General features: G+C 37.0%; 1 protein-coding gene across 1 annotated transcript in view; it reads right to left on the bottom strand.

Moving 5' to 3' along the window:
- GRIP1 (glutamate receptor interacting protein 1) overlaps positions 1-17,194 on the bottom strand; it is a 230,696-nt gene that overhangs the window by 186,569 nt on the left and 26,933 nt on the right. The window contains exons 2-6 of the mRNA XM_078146166.1: positions 16,381-16,516; positions 13,331-13,476; positions 9,880-9,963; positions 5,138-5,213; positions 3,195-3,340 (exon numbers count right to left, since the gene is read on the bottom strand). Of these exons, the coding sequence (XP_078002292.1) occupies positions 3,195-3,340; positions 5,138-5,213; positions 9,880-9,963; positions 13,331-13,476; positions 16,381-16,484 (556 nt within the window). The 5' untranslated portion in view covers positions 16,485-16,516. The remainder of the gene's footprint in view (positions 1-3,194; positions 3,341-5,137; positions 5,214-9,879; positions 9,964-13,330; positions 13,477-16,380; positions 16,517-17,194) is intronic.

Here is a 17,194-nt window from a genome sequence, read left to right on the forward strand (position 1 = left end):
ATAAAACTTGAAATGCCCTACTATCTTCAAGACAAAATTCAGTTCAAGAAGCATTTATTAACCACCTACTATGTACAAAGGCATACATACTACTATGAATAGAAGCAGCTAGATAGCTCTGTGGATAGAGGTGCTGGGCCTGGAATCAGGAAGATCTGAGCTCAAATCTGGCCTCAGACACTAGTTGTGTGACCCTGGGCAGGTCACTTAACCTTTGTTTGCCTCAGTTTCCTCATCTATAAAATGAACTGGAGAAGGAAATGGCAAATGGCTCCAGTATCTTTTCCAAGAAAACCCCATGGACAGTATTGTCATGCTGTCCTGAAACACATTGGGAATATTCCTACCTTTGCAACTTTTATTTCATTTTGGCTCACTCACTGAGCCGTGAGGTCAAGAAGAGTCGGATATGACTGAACAACAACGATGTACAAAGGACTACAAAGGCTATCAGATTTTGCCAGCCCATATAGTATATATGCATATTGCTTAAAAGGAATTTTCACATGCACATTCTTATTTGATCCATATAACCCTATGATAATGGTAGAACAAGTATTATTACTCCCATTTTACAGATGAGATAACTCGGGCAAACCACTGATTGAGCCAAGGTTACACAGCTAGTGAATGATGGGCATTATCTTGCTTCATATTCACACATCCTTTCTAGTCAACTGTAGCACACAAAAATTCACATAATAGTACAGTTAGGACAGATGCCTGTGGGACTAGACATAAATTAGTGTGTTCTGATCCAAGCAATAAGAGCTTTGACCTATCACAAAGGATTTTCTCCTTGTCTTCTCCCAAAGGTAGGAGAGAGTGGAAATCTCCAGAAGTGAGAGGTGAGCAGTGCCTTGGGGGAAGAAGGAAGGCTCTCTGTGAGGTAGCACGAGAGAAGAGGATGGGAAAGCAGCTGCTTCTCAGCACCTACCCTACTGTTATGGGGTGACTTGGAACTTTGAGATAGAATGCTAAGCTCCAAAGAGAAGAGGCCACCGCAGTCGTCCCTGTTTTGCTGAGAACTACAATGAGAATATTCTTACTTTTGCATCTTTTATTTCACTGAGCCTTTCTCTCATTCCTTATTTCTTTTTCAAATCTATTCATTTTCTGTATTGGCCATACATTCTCAAAAAGAAACTATCTCCTCTACCATACCTGTGTGTGTGTGTGTGTGTGTGTGTGTGTGTGTGTGTGTGTGTGTGCGTGCGTGTGTGTGCGTGTGTGTGTGTTGTCTCTTTGGGGAGATTAAAGAAAGCAACAAATAGATGATGGTCAATCATGACGTAAATACACACACACACACACACATATACACACACACACACATGAAATTCTAATCACTGGGATTTTTTTTTTCACCACATAGGAACTCAAGTTGAATCAGAGATCTTTATGGAAATGCACCAGTATAGTTCTCTTAAAGCAGGAAAAAGATTCAATAAAATCATACCACAAAAAGAAATCTAGGTACCACTTGAGCTGGCAGAGCTCTGGTGGGAGGAGATTTTAAAAATTCTCTTCCAAAGCAGGTTAAAGGACTCCAACATCTCCACCACAGGAGACTGGGGGGACTAAGTGGGAAAGGAATATAGCACCTACTATGTGCCAGCCACTGTTTGAAGTGCTTTACAAATATTATCTCATTAGAGGGGAAAAATCACACCCATGAGGCTGCCTGGAGGGAACAGCTGAGAAAGAACAGATCTACCCATATGAGGGCGAGGGCCAGGGGGTAGCTAATGCTCCTCTTCAGCCAAACAGACAACTCAACCCCCTTGGCCCATTAGACAATAAATATGATAAAAGACAAATGAACACAAAAGCTGTACATCTCTCTATATTTTAGAAACAAGGATCCCACCAAGTTAAGATGCAGGGGCTCAGCAAGCCACCATTAATAACACATTGCCCTTAGGTAACCTTTATTCTAGCAGGGTTAGAATTACTCTAGGAATTGTTACTAATATTGTTTTTCATTTGGAAATAAATAGTTATGGGTTCAAAGCCTGTGTTTGATCTCCTTTCTACTCCCCATGTCTATCTCTCTCTTCTTCCCTCCCTCCCTTGAGCTGTCTCCCTCTCCTTCTCTCCCGTTATCTCTCTCTCACTTTCTTTTCTGCACAAGTTTAGCAGCATGCCAGGATTTTTGAATTGTGGCATATATTAATTGAAAGATTATCCATTTTTAAAGGAAGAAGAAATGTTCAGTCCCAGACTTCACTTGTAAAGGGGAGACACCACACCATTTATGCTGTTGAAAACTCTTCGAATCTCATATACTTTAAGACATTTAAGAAATCTGATGCTTCTATAAGACATCTGGCCCACAAGATAGATTAGGATACTTTCAAGAAACCCCGTTCCACATGAATCACACAGAGTGGGAAATAAAGGAGTCTGCCATTTGTAATGTACGGTTTCCCTTTTCTATTACATTTCATTGCAGTAAAACCTGCTTAGCGGAGTTAGATCACATGTTACAGTCTGCAACTTGCAAGCGCATTTACTCTTTGATTAAGGTTCAATTTCAGGTTCTAATTCACCTTGGGTAATTATTTTCTTTTCCAGTCAACATTATACAAATCCTCAGTCTTAGCCTTTTTCTCAGTTGCTAACATCTCTATCAGAAACCAGCTTTATTAGAGGTGGGAGAAGTAGATCTGAGGTATTCTTCACTTGAATACATGCCTATATGTTTTCCCTTAAGTCTCAGTCTGATTACAAGATTGGCCATTACTGCTGCCTTTGCTTAGGAGGGGAGATATTCCCAAGTTAGGCAGGAAAACATGAAGTCCTAATTTTTTCCCTATATCTGCAGCATCCACGGAATATGCTCTTTATTTCCAGTCCTCATGCTTGTAAATGGATAGGGGTGCTCTGCTCTACATTAATGATCCCCATTTTAACGATCTGAGGAATGGTAGGAGCAAAGTGCTCATAAGCCAGAGAGAACCACACAGATACAGCAAAACCTTATTATAGATCCTATCAACCTTAGGATTTGAAATTACTATAAAATTGCCTTCACCTCCTCCTGAACCCGAAAAGATTAATGATATAGTACTGAAGAGAACCTATCTGCTACAGGAGGGTCATAATTAATTTCAAAGTGGCTTAGCACGGATGGATGGCAACATATCACAGATAGCTTGGGGAATATACCTTTGGAATTTCAACATACATACCCATTACTGAGACATCATATTCTATCACCAGCGTTGCCTCCTGCCCACACTGTTTGAGAATACTCATTGCTTCAGCATGTGTGTTACCCGCAAGTCTGATTCCATCCACACTCAGAAGCCTGTCACCAGCTTTGATTGTGCCTTCTCTAAAGGAGGATTAAAGTAACAGTCTTTATTAATTTAACATAACGTGGTTGGGCATTGATTCACTTACTTATAGCCAGTGTCTCATGTGCTTTCTGCTATCAATCTCATTTGCATTTGTTTTAAAGCATCAATTCTGACAATAACAGTATTAAGCACTATCAGGGGAAGGTGAAATTGCTATTACTTAAAGTTCTGAAAAGAGAAGAATAATAACTACACATTATCAAATAGCCAAGTTATTAACAGATAACATTTGGAGCACCCAAAGAATATTTTTCCTCCTTTTAGCTTGACTGCCTGGCGTCTGGAAATGATTTATGGTAAGCCTGAGAAATAGCTACTCACCTACCTGCCCAGGGGAAGTGAGCAGGAAAGACTGCAGATTTGATTCCTTTGACTACCAGTGAGCCTAAGTAGGATGGGGAAAGATGCTTAAAAATTTCCCTGGGCTGCAAATTTCCCTACTGTTTTATAGTGCCATTTGGCAATCATTAAATTAATTCAGCCTTATGTAGCTAGGGGGAAGGGGGCAAATATTCTCATCCTAATTTAAATGTTCCATATCTGCCAGTATTAGGGAAAGACCCTTCAATAACACTGCTGAAAATAGCACTCAGGTTAGCATCTGGTATCAAACCCCATCCCTAGTGACAGAATAAATAAGATGTGAGGATCTGGTGAGTAGATGCATTTCTAGAGAAAATGTCAAATATAAAAATCTATGAAGAATGAAAAAGGGGTCTTCACAGTTTCCATTTAGATAATTCTCACCGTCTCTTCTTGGCATTTGATATTTCATTTTTAAAATGGTAGATGATTAGATTTCTTTGAGGTCTTTACTCTAATATCTCTCAGAATACAAGGCAATGCTAGTCTGCACACGGCTTAGCAGTTAATCTTCCTTTTCTGCCCAACCCAACTTGGAATGGCAAAAGCAGTATTCTCATTTTCTCCAGGAAAAAAATTATTCACATTATACATACATATAATAGGTATATATATATATATATGTGTGTGTGTGTGTGTGTGTGTGTGTGTGTGTGTGTGTGTGTGTATGTGTATGTATGTACACATATATATATATAAAATACACTTATACACACATATATATACATATCATGTATACATATTTTTTAATATCTCAAAAAGGAAGGAGCAAAGAGAAGACAGACAAATCTTCACTCAAATATTGGACTGTGACACCTGTCAAAGGTGAACATTTCTCACAACAAGACAGAAGTCAGAATTTCTTTTTCATTCCTTAAAGCAAACAAACAAAAACATCCCTATTTTGTTTTTTTCCCAAATCATTTTTGTTTAAAATATCACTTCAAATCTATGATGGGGTAGAAAAGTCAGTTTGTATATATAACTGTTAATCAGCAAACTTCTTTCCTAGTAATTCCATAATATCCCTCTTATAGACTCATTCAAAGTTATAGGTAACAGTTTGTTGATCTGGGTGGCAATAAACAAAAATAAACATTTGTTCCTCAAGAAGAAAGCAAATTGTTGTAATTTAAATATCTTAGTTATCTCCAAAGGCTTATTATGAAAAGGCTGCATGAATTTTTTTAAACACAGAAAAGAGCAAAAGCATTCTGTACTTTAAAAAAAAAAACACCATGCCCACATCACTCTTCTAATGCAGTCTTACAAATGAACATAAAATTTACAAATCTGCAAATTTGTCTATCTTAAACCCTGTAAGAAATGTATTAACTTCTATGCCAAGTGATCTACCTCATTCTCTCTACCTATCTATCCAGATGGCTACAAAAAAAGATGAATTTTACCTGTCAGCAGGCCCTCCAGGTCGAACACATGTTATTACAACAGGACGAGATTTATTTCTGTCATCATGCGCTCCACCTAAGAAAGAAAAAGAACAAAATGGTTAAAAAAAGTTTTCACTTTTATAGCTTTTAAAGTTCATTTCCAATATGCAAGTTGAAAATGGAAGTACTTATTTGGGAAAATGAACTGTTTTGAAGCTGTTTAAAAAAATGAAATGTGATGAGAATTATGCTATCAAACCCAAGTACTGTATTGGTCGGTTTACCTAAAAAGATTTGTTTTCCCTTCCTCTTTTTTTTATTCTTATAGCTCTCTGGGTGAGGTAGGGACATAATGGGAAATAAGTGATAATTTGAGAAAAATTGCTTGGAAAATTGCAAAGCAGTCTGGCCGAAATTAGGCATAATACCAACAACTCATACCACATGCCAAAATAGACTGCGAATGGATACATGACTTAGACATAAAGGGGACATTATCAAAAAATTAGAGAATCAAGGAAGAATTTACCTTTTGGATCTATAGATAGAGAATGGGTTCAAGATCCAACAATGGATAGAATGAATCACAGAAGACAAAACAGATAATATTGATTAAACAACATTAGAAAGTTTTGCACAAGTAAAAGAATGTAGTAACAATTAGTTGGAAATATCTTTGCAGCAAATTCCTCTGATAAAGGAGGTCTCTCTCTCTATATATATATATTTAGAGAGAGAGAGAGAGAGATATGAGAGTCACTAAAGCATCTTTACACATACATATATATGTGTAACTAATTCAATTTTATAAGAACAAGAATCATTTCCAAGTAGATATGTAGTCAAAAGAAATAGTTTTTCAAGGAAGAAATCCATGCTAATCTCTAATGAGAAATGCAAGTTAAAGCAACTCAGAGGTTCTACTTCATACCACTCAGACTGACAAAGCTGACAAAAATGGGAAATAACAAATGTCGGAGTGATTATAGGAAAACAGGCACATTCATGAACTGTTGGTGGAGCTGTGAGTTTTCCTAGCCATTCCAGAAAGCAATTTGGAAATATTCCCCAAAAGTGCCTAAACTTTGCATACCCTTGGACCCTGCAATACTGCTAAGAGAAGCCTATATCTCAGGAAAAGGATCCACATGTATAAAAATTCCTTTAGGAACTCTTATTGTAGTGGCAAAGAACTGGAAACTATGGGATGCCCACCTATTGGAGAACAGGTGAACAAATTATTGTAGAAGAAGGTAATGGAGTATTATTGTGCCCTATGAATTGCTGAAATGGACGGTTTCACAGAAACCTATAAACACCTGTATAAACTGATGTAGAATGATGAATTAGCACTAAGACAATAATTTATACAATAACAACATTATTACTTAAGCAAACAAGTCTCTGAAAGACTTTATCAATGCAAAGATCAATCACAATTCCAAAAGACCAGTGATGAATTATGGCACCCACTTCTTTAGAGTGGTGACAAGCTCAAGATGCAGAAAAAGACATACTCTTCAGACACAGCCAGTGTAGTCATTTGTTTTCCTTGAATATGTACATGTTACAAGGGATTTATTTATTTATATTTATTTTCTTTCTTTTTCCCTGATGGGAAGGGAAGAGAAGGGTGAGTAGATAGCGTAGGAGAGAGGGAAGGGAGGGAAAGAGAGAAGGAGGGAGAGAAGGGGAGAGGGGAGAAAGAGGGAGAAAGAGAAAAAAAGAGGAGAGAAGGGAGGGGGAAAGGGAGGGGGAAAGAGAGAGGGGTGGAAGGGGAGAGAGAAAAGAAGGAGGAGAAGGAAGAAGGAAAGGGAGAGAAAGAAAAGAAGGAGGAGGGGGAGAAGCAGGAGGGGGAAGAAGAGGTAAGTCATTGAGGCATCTTTTATTTTTTTTTAAATGACAATAAGAGAAGATAAGAAAATCTAAAAAGCCCAGTAAAGCAGGACAGCTTTCAAATCTAATTTATCATATTTTTTAAAAGAAAAATAAACTGTATACAATAACCATCTTGAGTTTCATGTACAATGCCTTTTTTTAATGTGTATAGAAATGATGTCCATTTTATTTATTGTTATATTCACAATAAAATATATTTTTATAAAGTTGGTCATATAAAAAGATATCAACATTTAAACAAATAGCAATCAAAAATAAATCACATTAAGAAAAATAATATATTATATATAATAAGAAAAATACATTTTTTTAAAAAAAGCATTTCCCCAAAATTGTTAAGAGTTAGAAGAGAATTTAGAAGCCATCAAAACCTCCTACCTGATGTGATAATTCTGCAATATCCTCCAAAATAGTTCTACAACCTTAGCTTAAATACAATCAGCAATGGGGAGCTGATTAATTTGTTCCTTGCTTAAGGTCACAAAACAAGTTACTAGTAAAGCTGGTACTGGAAATGAGGTCTCTAGATTCTCAGGCCAGGGATTTTCCTCTGTCTAATTACAGTGTCTCACAGGTGTTAAAGTTTGGTGCACACTCTGCACCTAGAATTATATAAGTTAGATGAACATCTGTTTTTTTTTTTTAAATTCACAAAGCATTTACTACTTTTGGTGAAAATATGTCATTTATATCAGGCATGTTGTTCATCTTCATTTTTGAAGAGGACCAATGACATCACAGGGAGATGTCTTGACTCACATGTGAACTGCATTTAAGTAAAACAGAGTCATGCAAAGTTGCCATCTTAGTAATACAAGAAAACAAGTTATGACTGCTGAAATCATCTCAAGCCTTGGGGGAAATTTTCGTTCTGCTAAAACAACCTTGCTATAGGTGTCCAAAGGCCTACAATGAAAATCCTTCTACTTAGTATCTAAATGAAAGCAGATGCGGCATAGTAGATGGTGAACACAATGGCCACGGAGTCAAGAAGACATTTGCTCAAGTCCTCTGTCACATACTGGCTGAGGGACAATGGACATGCCACTTAACCTCTCATAAAAGGTATTCCCTCTGTGGACAAATGGAGACCTACTCCCCCACCCCCTGCCAAGCAAATTTCCTAAAATAATTTGCTGTGAAATCCTGTTCTCCTGATAATAATTACAACAGTAATGTAGACTCCATCTTTAAGGGTGGAAATCACTACTACCAAATATAAAATGCTTTGGGTTAGAAATTATACTGAAGTGGCACAATTGCTTATTTTTATAATTACTTCTTGGCCAAGGTGAATCAGTTTGAAATCTTTAGTATTATTATTATTATTATTATTATTATTATTATTATTACTAGACATACTTTTTAGATACAGCCAATGTAGTCATTTGTTAACCTCCTTGGGAGGTTACGATAAAAATGGGCAAAATTTAAATCTAAATACATTCACTTGAAATCTGATTCATTAGAAGATGAAAATTTAATCTTCAATTAGTTTATAGAAAATCATGATAATAAAAATGAATCTGAAGAGGAATGAAATTATGTAAAGTAGCTTAATTTCTAGGATATTAACCTAAGTTGGAGCCACAGTGAGGCTATTCATAGATATTATTCTGTTAAAAAAAAAAAGGTAGACCATGGCTGGATGGTTGGGAGGAGGATGGAGGGAGAGAATAAACATTTATAGAGCACCTACTATGTATCAGGCACTGTGCTAAATGCTTTACTAATATTATCTCACTTCAGCCTCACAACAACCCTACAAGATATTATTGTCCTCATTTTATAGCTGAGGAAACTCAGGCAAACAGAGGTTAAGTGACTTGCCCAGGGTTTACACAGCTAGTGTCTAAGGCTGGATCTGAATTCAGGTCTTCCTCACTTTAGGCTCAGCACTCTATCCACTGCAACCCCAGGTGCCTACATAGGATGAAATCATGGTACAGAAGGGCAATTGTTATCTCTTTATCAGGGTATATTGTTGTTGTTTGAGTCACTTAAGTTGTGTCCAATTCTGTGACTCCATTTGGGGTTTTCTTGGCAAGGATATTGGAGTGGTTTGCCATTTCCTTCTCCAGCTCATTTTACAGATGGGGAAACTGAGATAAAGAGGGTTAGGGTCACACAGCTAGGAAGTGTCTGAGACCAGATTTGAACTCATGAAGATGAGTCTTCCCGATTCCAGGCTCAGCACTCTATCCACTCTTCCACCTAGCTGCCTCTTTTATCAAGGTAGAGAGAGCCAAAGCTCAATATCTGATGTGGCACAAAGAATTATGAACATGTCTTCTTAAAGGAATTCCAATCTAATAATGTCATGCTTAGAGAGACAGGGCAGCACTGTGGAGAGTCAGGAAGACCCTGTTTAAGCACTACCTCTGATATGTACTGCTTGTGTGACCCGGGGCAAGATGCTTAACCTCTCAGTGCTCTGAACAACTTTCTAAGACTACAGGTTAAATAAAAGTCGCCAATCTGCACTGGAAGAGGGGGCTTCTTTATCACGAATTCTCTATGCCAATGAAATCACAGGTCTGGATCAAAAAAAAAAATCATGGTAGCCTCTGCTACTTTGTCTAATTCTTACTGAGTGGGTTATTCAATTTCCAAACATAGATCATTTTAAACTTACTTGTATTTGCTACTTTTGCACATTGAGGTCTTTTAAAAAAACCAAAAGTTTATTGATATCTTTTGTTTTTATAGGTTTTTTATTTTTAAGAAAAAAGAGCATACAAAATCTCCAGGGTGGCTGGCCAACCGGATGCATCAGTTACACCTTGATAACCAATTGCAAATCCATTGCCTCTACTTGGTCAGATTGGCCCATCATTCAACTTTCCCCAATAATGACATACCTCGTATCACAAAACCAAAAGTGTTGCCTTCTTTATGTAAAGTAACCTCTGCTGTTCGGAACACAACACCAGATCCTTGTACAGCTAAGGAAAAAATAGCAAAAAGTAAGTGTGAAATCAGGTGGGAAGCTTGGCCAAAGCACTATATATCAGCATTCATAGAATAAAATGATAATTTTAAAGTGTAGCATGAAATACTCCACATCCTGATTTCAAACAAACATTTGAGTGATTTTTAAGAATCAAATGCTCCCAAATGAAGCAACAGTGTATAATGGATGTAACCCCGGATTCAGTGTCAGAAGATCTAGGTTCTGATTCAGGTTGTGACGCTAATCTAATTTGTAAAGTTATGTTACTTGCACTTTCTTGCGGCGTATAATCAGGAGGGTGGACTTTAGAATCTCTAAAATCCTTTTCAGAGCTAATAATCTACCATCCTATGTAAAAGCACTGAAATTATATACAAAGTGGGAGGAGTCAAATTCTCACTAAATGTTATAGATTGAGTTGAACTAAAATGACAGCTCTTTTTCATGTATATAATTCACTTGGCAAGAGGAGAATAATTGGGAATCTTGGCTTTTTAAAAATGATAACAAAGATCTTCACAAATATAAGTAGCAAATTGGTTTTCCCTTAAAAATATGCCAAACTGTTGGTTTATGAGAAGAATAAAATTTCTGAGTCCCACCACATAATTTATTTTTTGTGTGTTTGCCCAGTTGGCAGAGTGTGAGGACACGATTGTCAGAATTCCATTGGCATCGTCTGGTTGGGTTGTTGGACAAAGATGTTTTGACACGATATGTTTTCTGCCTAAATCGACATTGCTGTTAAGCAAAGCAGGGGACTATGGAGATAAAATTGGTGGGTGAAAAAATAACTGGAGCTGAGAAAACTATGATTAATTTTATGAGATATCAGCATGCTTATTCCATCTTTGCACGACTTGGTATGATTGTTTCAAATGATGAAATTGTTAGATCATTGCAAAAAGAAACTCTGAAATAGTCTGTAGAACAAAGGCAGAGAACTTTACAACAGTTCTGATATATTTGCACGTATATATAATTTTTTGATAGAAAAATGCAGAAATGTATTATTTTATAGCTGCAAAATGTGTGTTAATATCACCAGAATCTAATAGCTTTATTACATAAAACTGTCATCATGAGATTAGGGAATATTGCAAAAGGGCATTACTAATTATTTACAGGAACAGCAACTAGTTATAATTAAGCATTAATGACAAAATTTTTAAATGTCAGGAATTCCAAATATCTAAAGGATTGAGCATAGTTTTGAAAGGTCACATCATTCAATTTATAAAACTTGCATCTTATCTGGTCATGCTCTAAAACACACACACACAAAATACTTGGATGAAAAGCAAAATAATATAAGTAACAGCCAAGCAAATGTTTTCAGTACCTCACTGATTTAATTAAATGCTCTATTCCCGCCACAACACAAATTTCATTTTGTTCTAATCAGCTGGAAATTGTAGGCATGAGAAGCTGTGAATGTGGGAATATGGCTTTAATTAAAAGAAAAGGAAGACACGTCCTCTCATTTGTATGACACACCAGGGTCCTTGATGAAATTAGTCAAGAATGTTTTGACCTTTCCATTCTTTAAATTTAAATCATTAAGTCAACTTTCAATTAATTACCTGTAGCTAACCTGGAACCCATCTGAATCTTAGATTAGTTTCTTTCTGCCAGCACATCTCTGCTGAGAGGATGAAAACTAATTTTAATATTAGCTTAAGTAAATATGGGTTAGAAAGATTAGAAATCAAAATCTCACAATCTCTCATGTCATTCCTAGACCACATATAAATGCATTGGGGGTTTCCCATTTTCTCAGATTATTCATATCATTGTTAGTATAAGTAATCAAGGGTTAACTTAATTTTAGTTTAATTCATGAATCTTTAAAAAAAATTAAGTTGCATGACTTCTCTCTGGATGGTTGTGCATTTATACTTCATATGCATGAAATGAAAACCATTGCATAATTACTTTATTTACATATACATCTGAGTATGAGGTACAGTGAAGCAGTTTGCCTAAAGAATCAAAATTAGCCATTGGAACGGTGCTAAGGTTGGAATGTAATCTCTGGTAACTTAGAAAACATAATTAGGATCAAAGCCCACTAACCTGTGACTTTTTATTTTTGTATTATGATTGACATCTGCCATCAATCAATCAATCAGAAAGTATTTATTAAGCATTTATTGTGTTAGGCAACGTGCTAAGTGCTAGGGATACAAAGAAAGGCAAAAAACCGTTCCTTCAAAAAGCTTACATTCTAGTGGGAGAGGACACAAAATAATAAGGTATATGCAAGATACACATATAGAATAGAGAGAAGGTTATCATGGAGGAGAAGGCTTTAGGAACTGGAAGGACTGAGAAAGTTTTTTATCAATGGTTTTTTTAAAATTGTAATTTATAATTCAATTTTTTTGGACAATTTGACCTCATTCCTGGGGTTGGTTTGGCATCAAAGAACTGTGGGCTTCTTAGCTTTGGTTATTTTTGCTCTGATTTAATGACTGGCACCCTCCTTCAGTTTTCTGATGACATCCGAGCCTAGTAAATGAAAGGATTTGTATTCTCTTCTCTATCTCTTTGCCCTCAGAGGCCTAAATTCCTTTTTAACACATAAGAAATAATCATGAAAAATAGCTAAATAGTGGGATGATGCATCAGAAAGAATAACAGCCTTTGTCTTTTTTTTTTTGTAATTTGTATTATACTTATTTTTATATGTGCCTTACTCTCCCCTCCTCTAGGGCTGGGGAACCTGCAGCTCCAGACCACATGTGGCCCTCTAGGTCCTCAAGTGAGGCCCTTTGACTGAATAAGGCCGTGAGTGAGGATCTAGAGGGCCACATGAGGAATTTGAGACATACACAATGGGAAGAAATGAGAAGTAACATAGGATTAAAGATAAGAATAAAACATATCAACTTTTAAACTTCTCAACTAAACACGGGAGCAGAACAAACATGAAGCAGAAGCCGGGACCTTGCCTGCTTTGCTTACTACTCATACTGCCTAATTTAACAAAAGCTACTCAAGAGCCCATTAAAAACCTCTTGGAAATGATCTGATCTATGCCTACCTCTATTCTATAAAGAGAGTACCTAGCATGTGCTTAGGACAAATGATTACTGCTGATTGAAGCACATAAGCAGCATACCATATTAACAGATGTCCTTCATGGAATGGCAACCTAGTTGTTTCATTATTGCTTGCTAGTTGGGCTAATTTTTTACTTAAAAGGCACTGACTTTGATAAATAAAATCATTCTGAAATAATAGGGAACTAAGAGTTACCATGCCTATAAAGAGGCACTGATGGAAGAAGCGAAGACTTAAAATTGCTTTAGAAAGAGAGGTCCCTGGATGCATTGCTCAGGAATGGGATGACTTACAGATGGATGGGAGCTCATACTCCACTTCCAGAATGACCCTTTCCCCAACATTCTTCAGCAGACTGATGATCTCATCATGGCGGAATTTGGTGAGGTTGATTCCATTCACGGCTTTGATGTAGTCTCCCACGTCTAACTGATCGCTTCTGCAAAACACAGATTTTGTGTTTGTCAGTAATTATTCTCTTCATTCAGAAGACTCACTTTATTCCCCCCCCATCCAACATTCTTTTCATTAACAAATATATAAGCATTGATACCTGAGCTGGCAAAACCAAACAACCATATTAATCCCTGTATATGAAATGATGTATAGAGGTTCCCAGGCTAATAATAACAATAATGGCGAGCATTTATATAGTGCTTTAAGGCTTACAAAGTACACGTAAGAGCTCATTTGATCTTTACTACAGCTCTAGGAGGTAGGTGTTATAATTATCCCTGTTTTCCAGATGGAGAAACTGAGGCTGAGATATTAAGTGACTTGCCCAAGGTCACAAAGTTAACAAGAATCTGAGGCAGGATTTGAACTCAGGTTTTCCTGACTCCCAAGTCTAACACTCTATATTATCATGCCACCTACGCAACGATCCCATTTCCTGTTTATACGTATTGCTTGGTCATCAGCTCTGTAAAGCTAGGGAGGCAATGGATAGTGTCAGGACTGAAGTAAGGAAGACCTGATTTCAAATCTGGCTGTGTGACCCTGGGCAAGTCACTTTGCCTCAGTTTCCTCATCTGGGGAATGGGGATAATAATAGTACCTACCTCACAGAGCTGTTGAGAGAATATTTGTAAGGCGCTTAGCACTGGCACACAGTGCTCAATAAATGCTTATTTCCTCCTTTCTCCATCACTGTTCCTCCAATTACAAGTTGGCCACATCTACATTTTTAGCCAAATTCTACACATAAGACAACAGAGGCCAATGAGGCTAAAGGTAAGAATAAGAATTAAGTACCATCTAAAAATTCATAATAATGTTTCATTCAAAATTGTGAATAATGAACTCATTTACTATAGGCTAAGCTTAAGTCCCTCACCTCCCATAAACTATGAATCCCAACAGTTATTGTGATAGAAAATTAATAATAATATCTCATATTTCCTATAGATGCCTGTTTTTAAGCAGCAAAGAGGAGAATTGCATGGTAAGAAATAGAGCCTTTAATTTACAAAAAAATTGTGTATGAATCTGTATATGGATCATTAGAAACAATTAGCACCTTGGCCTTTGGAAAGTTTCGTTATAAGTCACTCATCTAGAATGTATCTTACTAGGTGAGGACTTTGAATCAATGACTACCTGAACAAGGTTACCGTTATCTAACCCTGTAGGTATTTCAGGTTCGTGTCCCCTCTGTGAGGGACCCCTCTTGTTTTCCTATATACCTCCCAGGAGGGTTGTTTGTAAACAATTTGCAAATCTAAAAGTGCTTTACGTATGTTTGCTGAGCCTTATAACAACCTTGTGAGGGGTGTGGTAAGGTCATATTATCATCATCTGATAGATAAGGACCTTGGTGGTGCAGACCAAGGTTAAGTGACTTGGCAGTAGTTAATGGGGCTAATAAGTATCTGAGACTGTATTTGAACTCAGGTCTTCTTGATTCAAAGTCTAATGCATATGTGCTATGTACCTAGTTACCTTACCTAGCAATGCCTGCTGGGATTCAAAATCCAAAAGAAAAAAGTTAGAACTGTCTTTTTTGGTTTGTTTTTTTATCAATTAATTAATTAATTAATTTTTAGCTTTCAATATTCACTTCTAAAAGCATTTTAGTTTAAAATTTTCTCCCTCTCCTTCTCTAAGACAGAATGTAATCTTATATAGGCTATACAGATACATTCCTATTAAACATATTTTCACATGAATCATGGTGTAAAGAAGAATTAGAACTAATAGGAGGAACCACAAGAAAGAAGAAACAAAACAGAAGTATGCTTAGATCTGCATTCAGACTCTATAGTTCTTTCTCTGAATGTGGATAGCATTTTCCATAATGAGACTTTTGAAGTTGTTTTAGATCCTTGCATTGCTGAGAAAAGCCAAGTCTATGAAAGTTAGTCATCACACAACATGGCTGTTACTGTGTACAACATTCTCTTGGTTCTGCTCACTTCACTCAGCATCAGTCCATTCAAGTCTTTCCAGGTTTTTCTGAAGTCAGCCTGCTTATCATTTCTTATAACACAATAGTATTCCATTCCTATACCACAACTTGTTCAGCCATTCCCAATTGATGGATATTCCCTCAATTTCCAATTCTTTGCCACCACAGAAAGGGCTGCTATAAATATTTTTGTACTTGTGGGTCCTTTTCCCATTTTTATGATCTCTTTGGGATACAGTCCTAGAAGTGGAATCACTGGGTCAAAGGAAGTTAGAACTCTTGCTGGAATTCTCCTTCCTTCTTTCAAACCACAACTGACATGACTTTCTGGAAATTCAAGGTCACTAGAACTATCCCTAGATCAAAGGAGGGAACATGGAGCTTAAAAAAATTTTTTTTAGGTCTTAGATTTTTGTCTCCTACTATTCCTAGGACAGTTATTTTCAAGACATATGTCTTTTTTTCTTTTCAATATCTTTTTAAAAAATTCTTTTAAAATTTCTTTTTAAATATCCTATTTACATTTTTAAATGTCCTATTTAAATTGATATTACCTAAACTTACCCCCTCCTTCCCACAAAAGGAAAGCAACATCACTTTCCACCTGCAATGACTTATTTTTGGTGCAATGACTTATTTGGAGGCTTGCTGAACAAATTTGTCAAAATCAGAAGTTATGAGCAACTGGTGACTCTTGAAATATCTTTGGAAGACTTTGCTGGTCCTTCTGGCTCAGCCCAGGGGCACCTTGTGAGAGAGAGAGAGAGGAGTGGGAGACCTTCAGAGATATGCCCAGCTGTGTTTCTGCTCTGATGTGCAGATGGTGGTCGTCATTTATTTATTAGTGACCTTTTTGATGAGTTTTTCACTTCTGAAGCCAGCCCCCCCACCATAACTTTTTTTTTTGGGGGGGAGGGTTATTCTAGCCATGGTTACCTGGCAGCGATTCCACCTTGCCGAAGGTTGGATACCCTTGGTTTGCTGTCCTTGTCGATTCCGCCCGACACCGTAAGCCCTAGGGTGGTACCTTCTTTCTTCATTAATTCCACAACCGTGGAACCTTTGAACTCCTCTGTTAAAACAAAATTATTTATTTTTATTAAATGCAAATAGGACTACATATGCTTTGTGTGTGAGTGTATATAGGGACCAGCTCTCCTCAACTTATCTTATCACCCCATTCACCCCACCATCAAATTATCTCACATTTTTATGAGGAAAAAGTATCTGTGGGCTCCTTCCATTACAATTCACAGTCTACATCATAAAAATCTGCATGAGAATAAATCTGAAGCAGATATTCTATTAAAAGTTATTCAAATGGGCACCAGTGGGGTAGTTCGCTCTGGGTTGCCAATAAATAGTCTGGTTTGGCTTATGCACAAAAGACAATTTTTTCTCTTTGTTCTTTGTCTCTCTCAAGTGACCTTTTTATAGAACACTATATCTTAACAACAACAAATAAATTGGGAAGGAAGAACTGAATCATAACACTATAAACAAGTGGGGTTCTTTAGAGGACAAAATCCCACAAAGGCCTAGTTTCAATGTGCCTGGACTTATGAGGTGCTGAAGTAACACAAGGCATGTTGGGGTGCAGGGAGAGGAATGTGACTGCCTCAAAGGGAAGGCGCCTCCTGCCTGACCCATGACATAAGCAAGGCACGGCTTCAGCAGCTCTCAGCAGACAGTTCTCTATAGAGGCTAACACAATTGCAGATCAATACGATTACCAGCAGCCTATCCCACA

This window comes from Phascolarctos cinereus, unplaced genomic scaffold (assembly GCF_003287225.1).
Source record: "Phascolarctos cinereus isolate Bilbo 61053 unplaced genomic scaffold, phaCin_HiC Scaffold_1;HRSCAF=81, whole genome shotgun sequence".
Classification (NCBI taxonomy): domain Eukaryota; kingdom Metazoa; phylum Chordata; class Mammalia; order Diprotodontia; family Phascolarctidae; genus Phascolarctos; species Phascolarctos cinereus.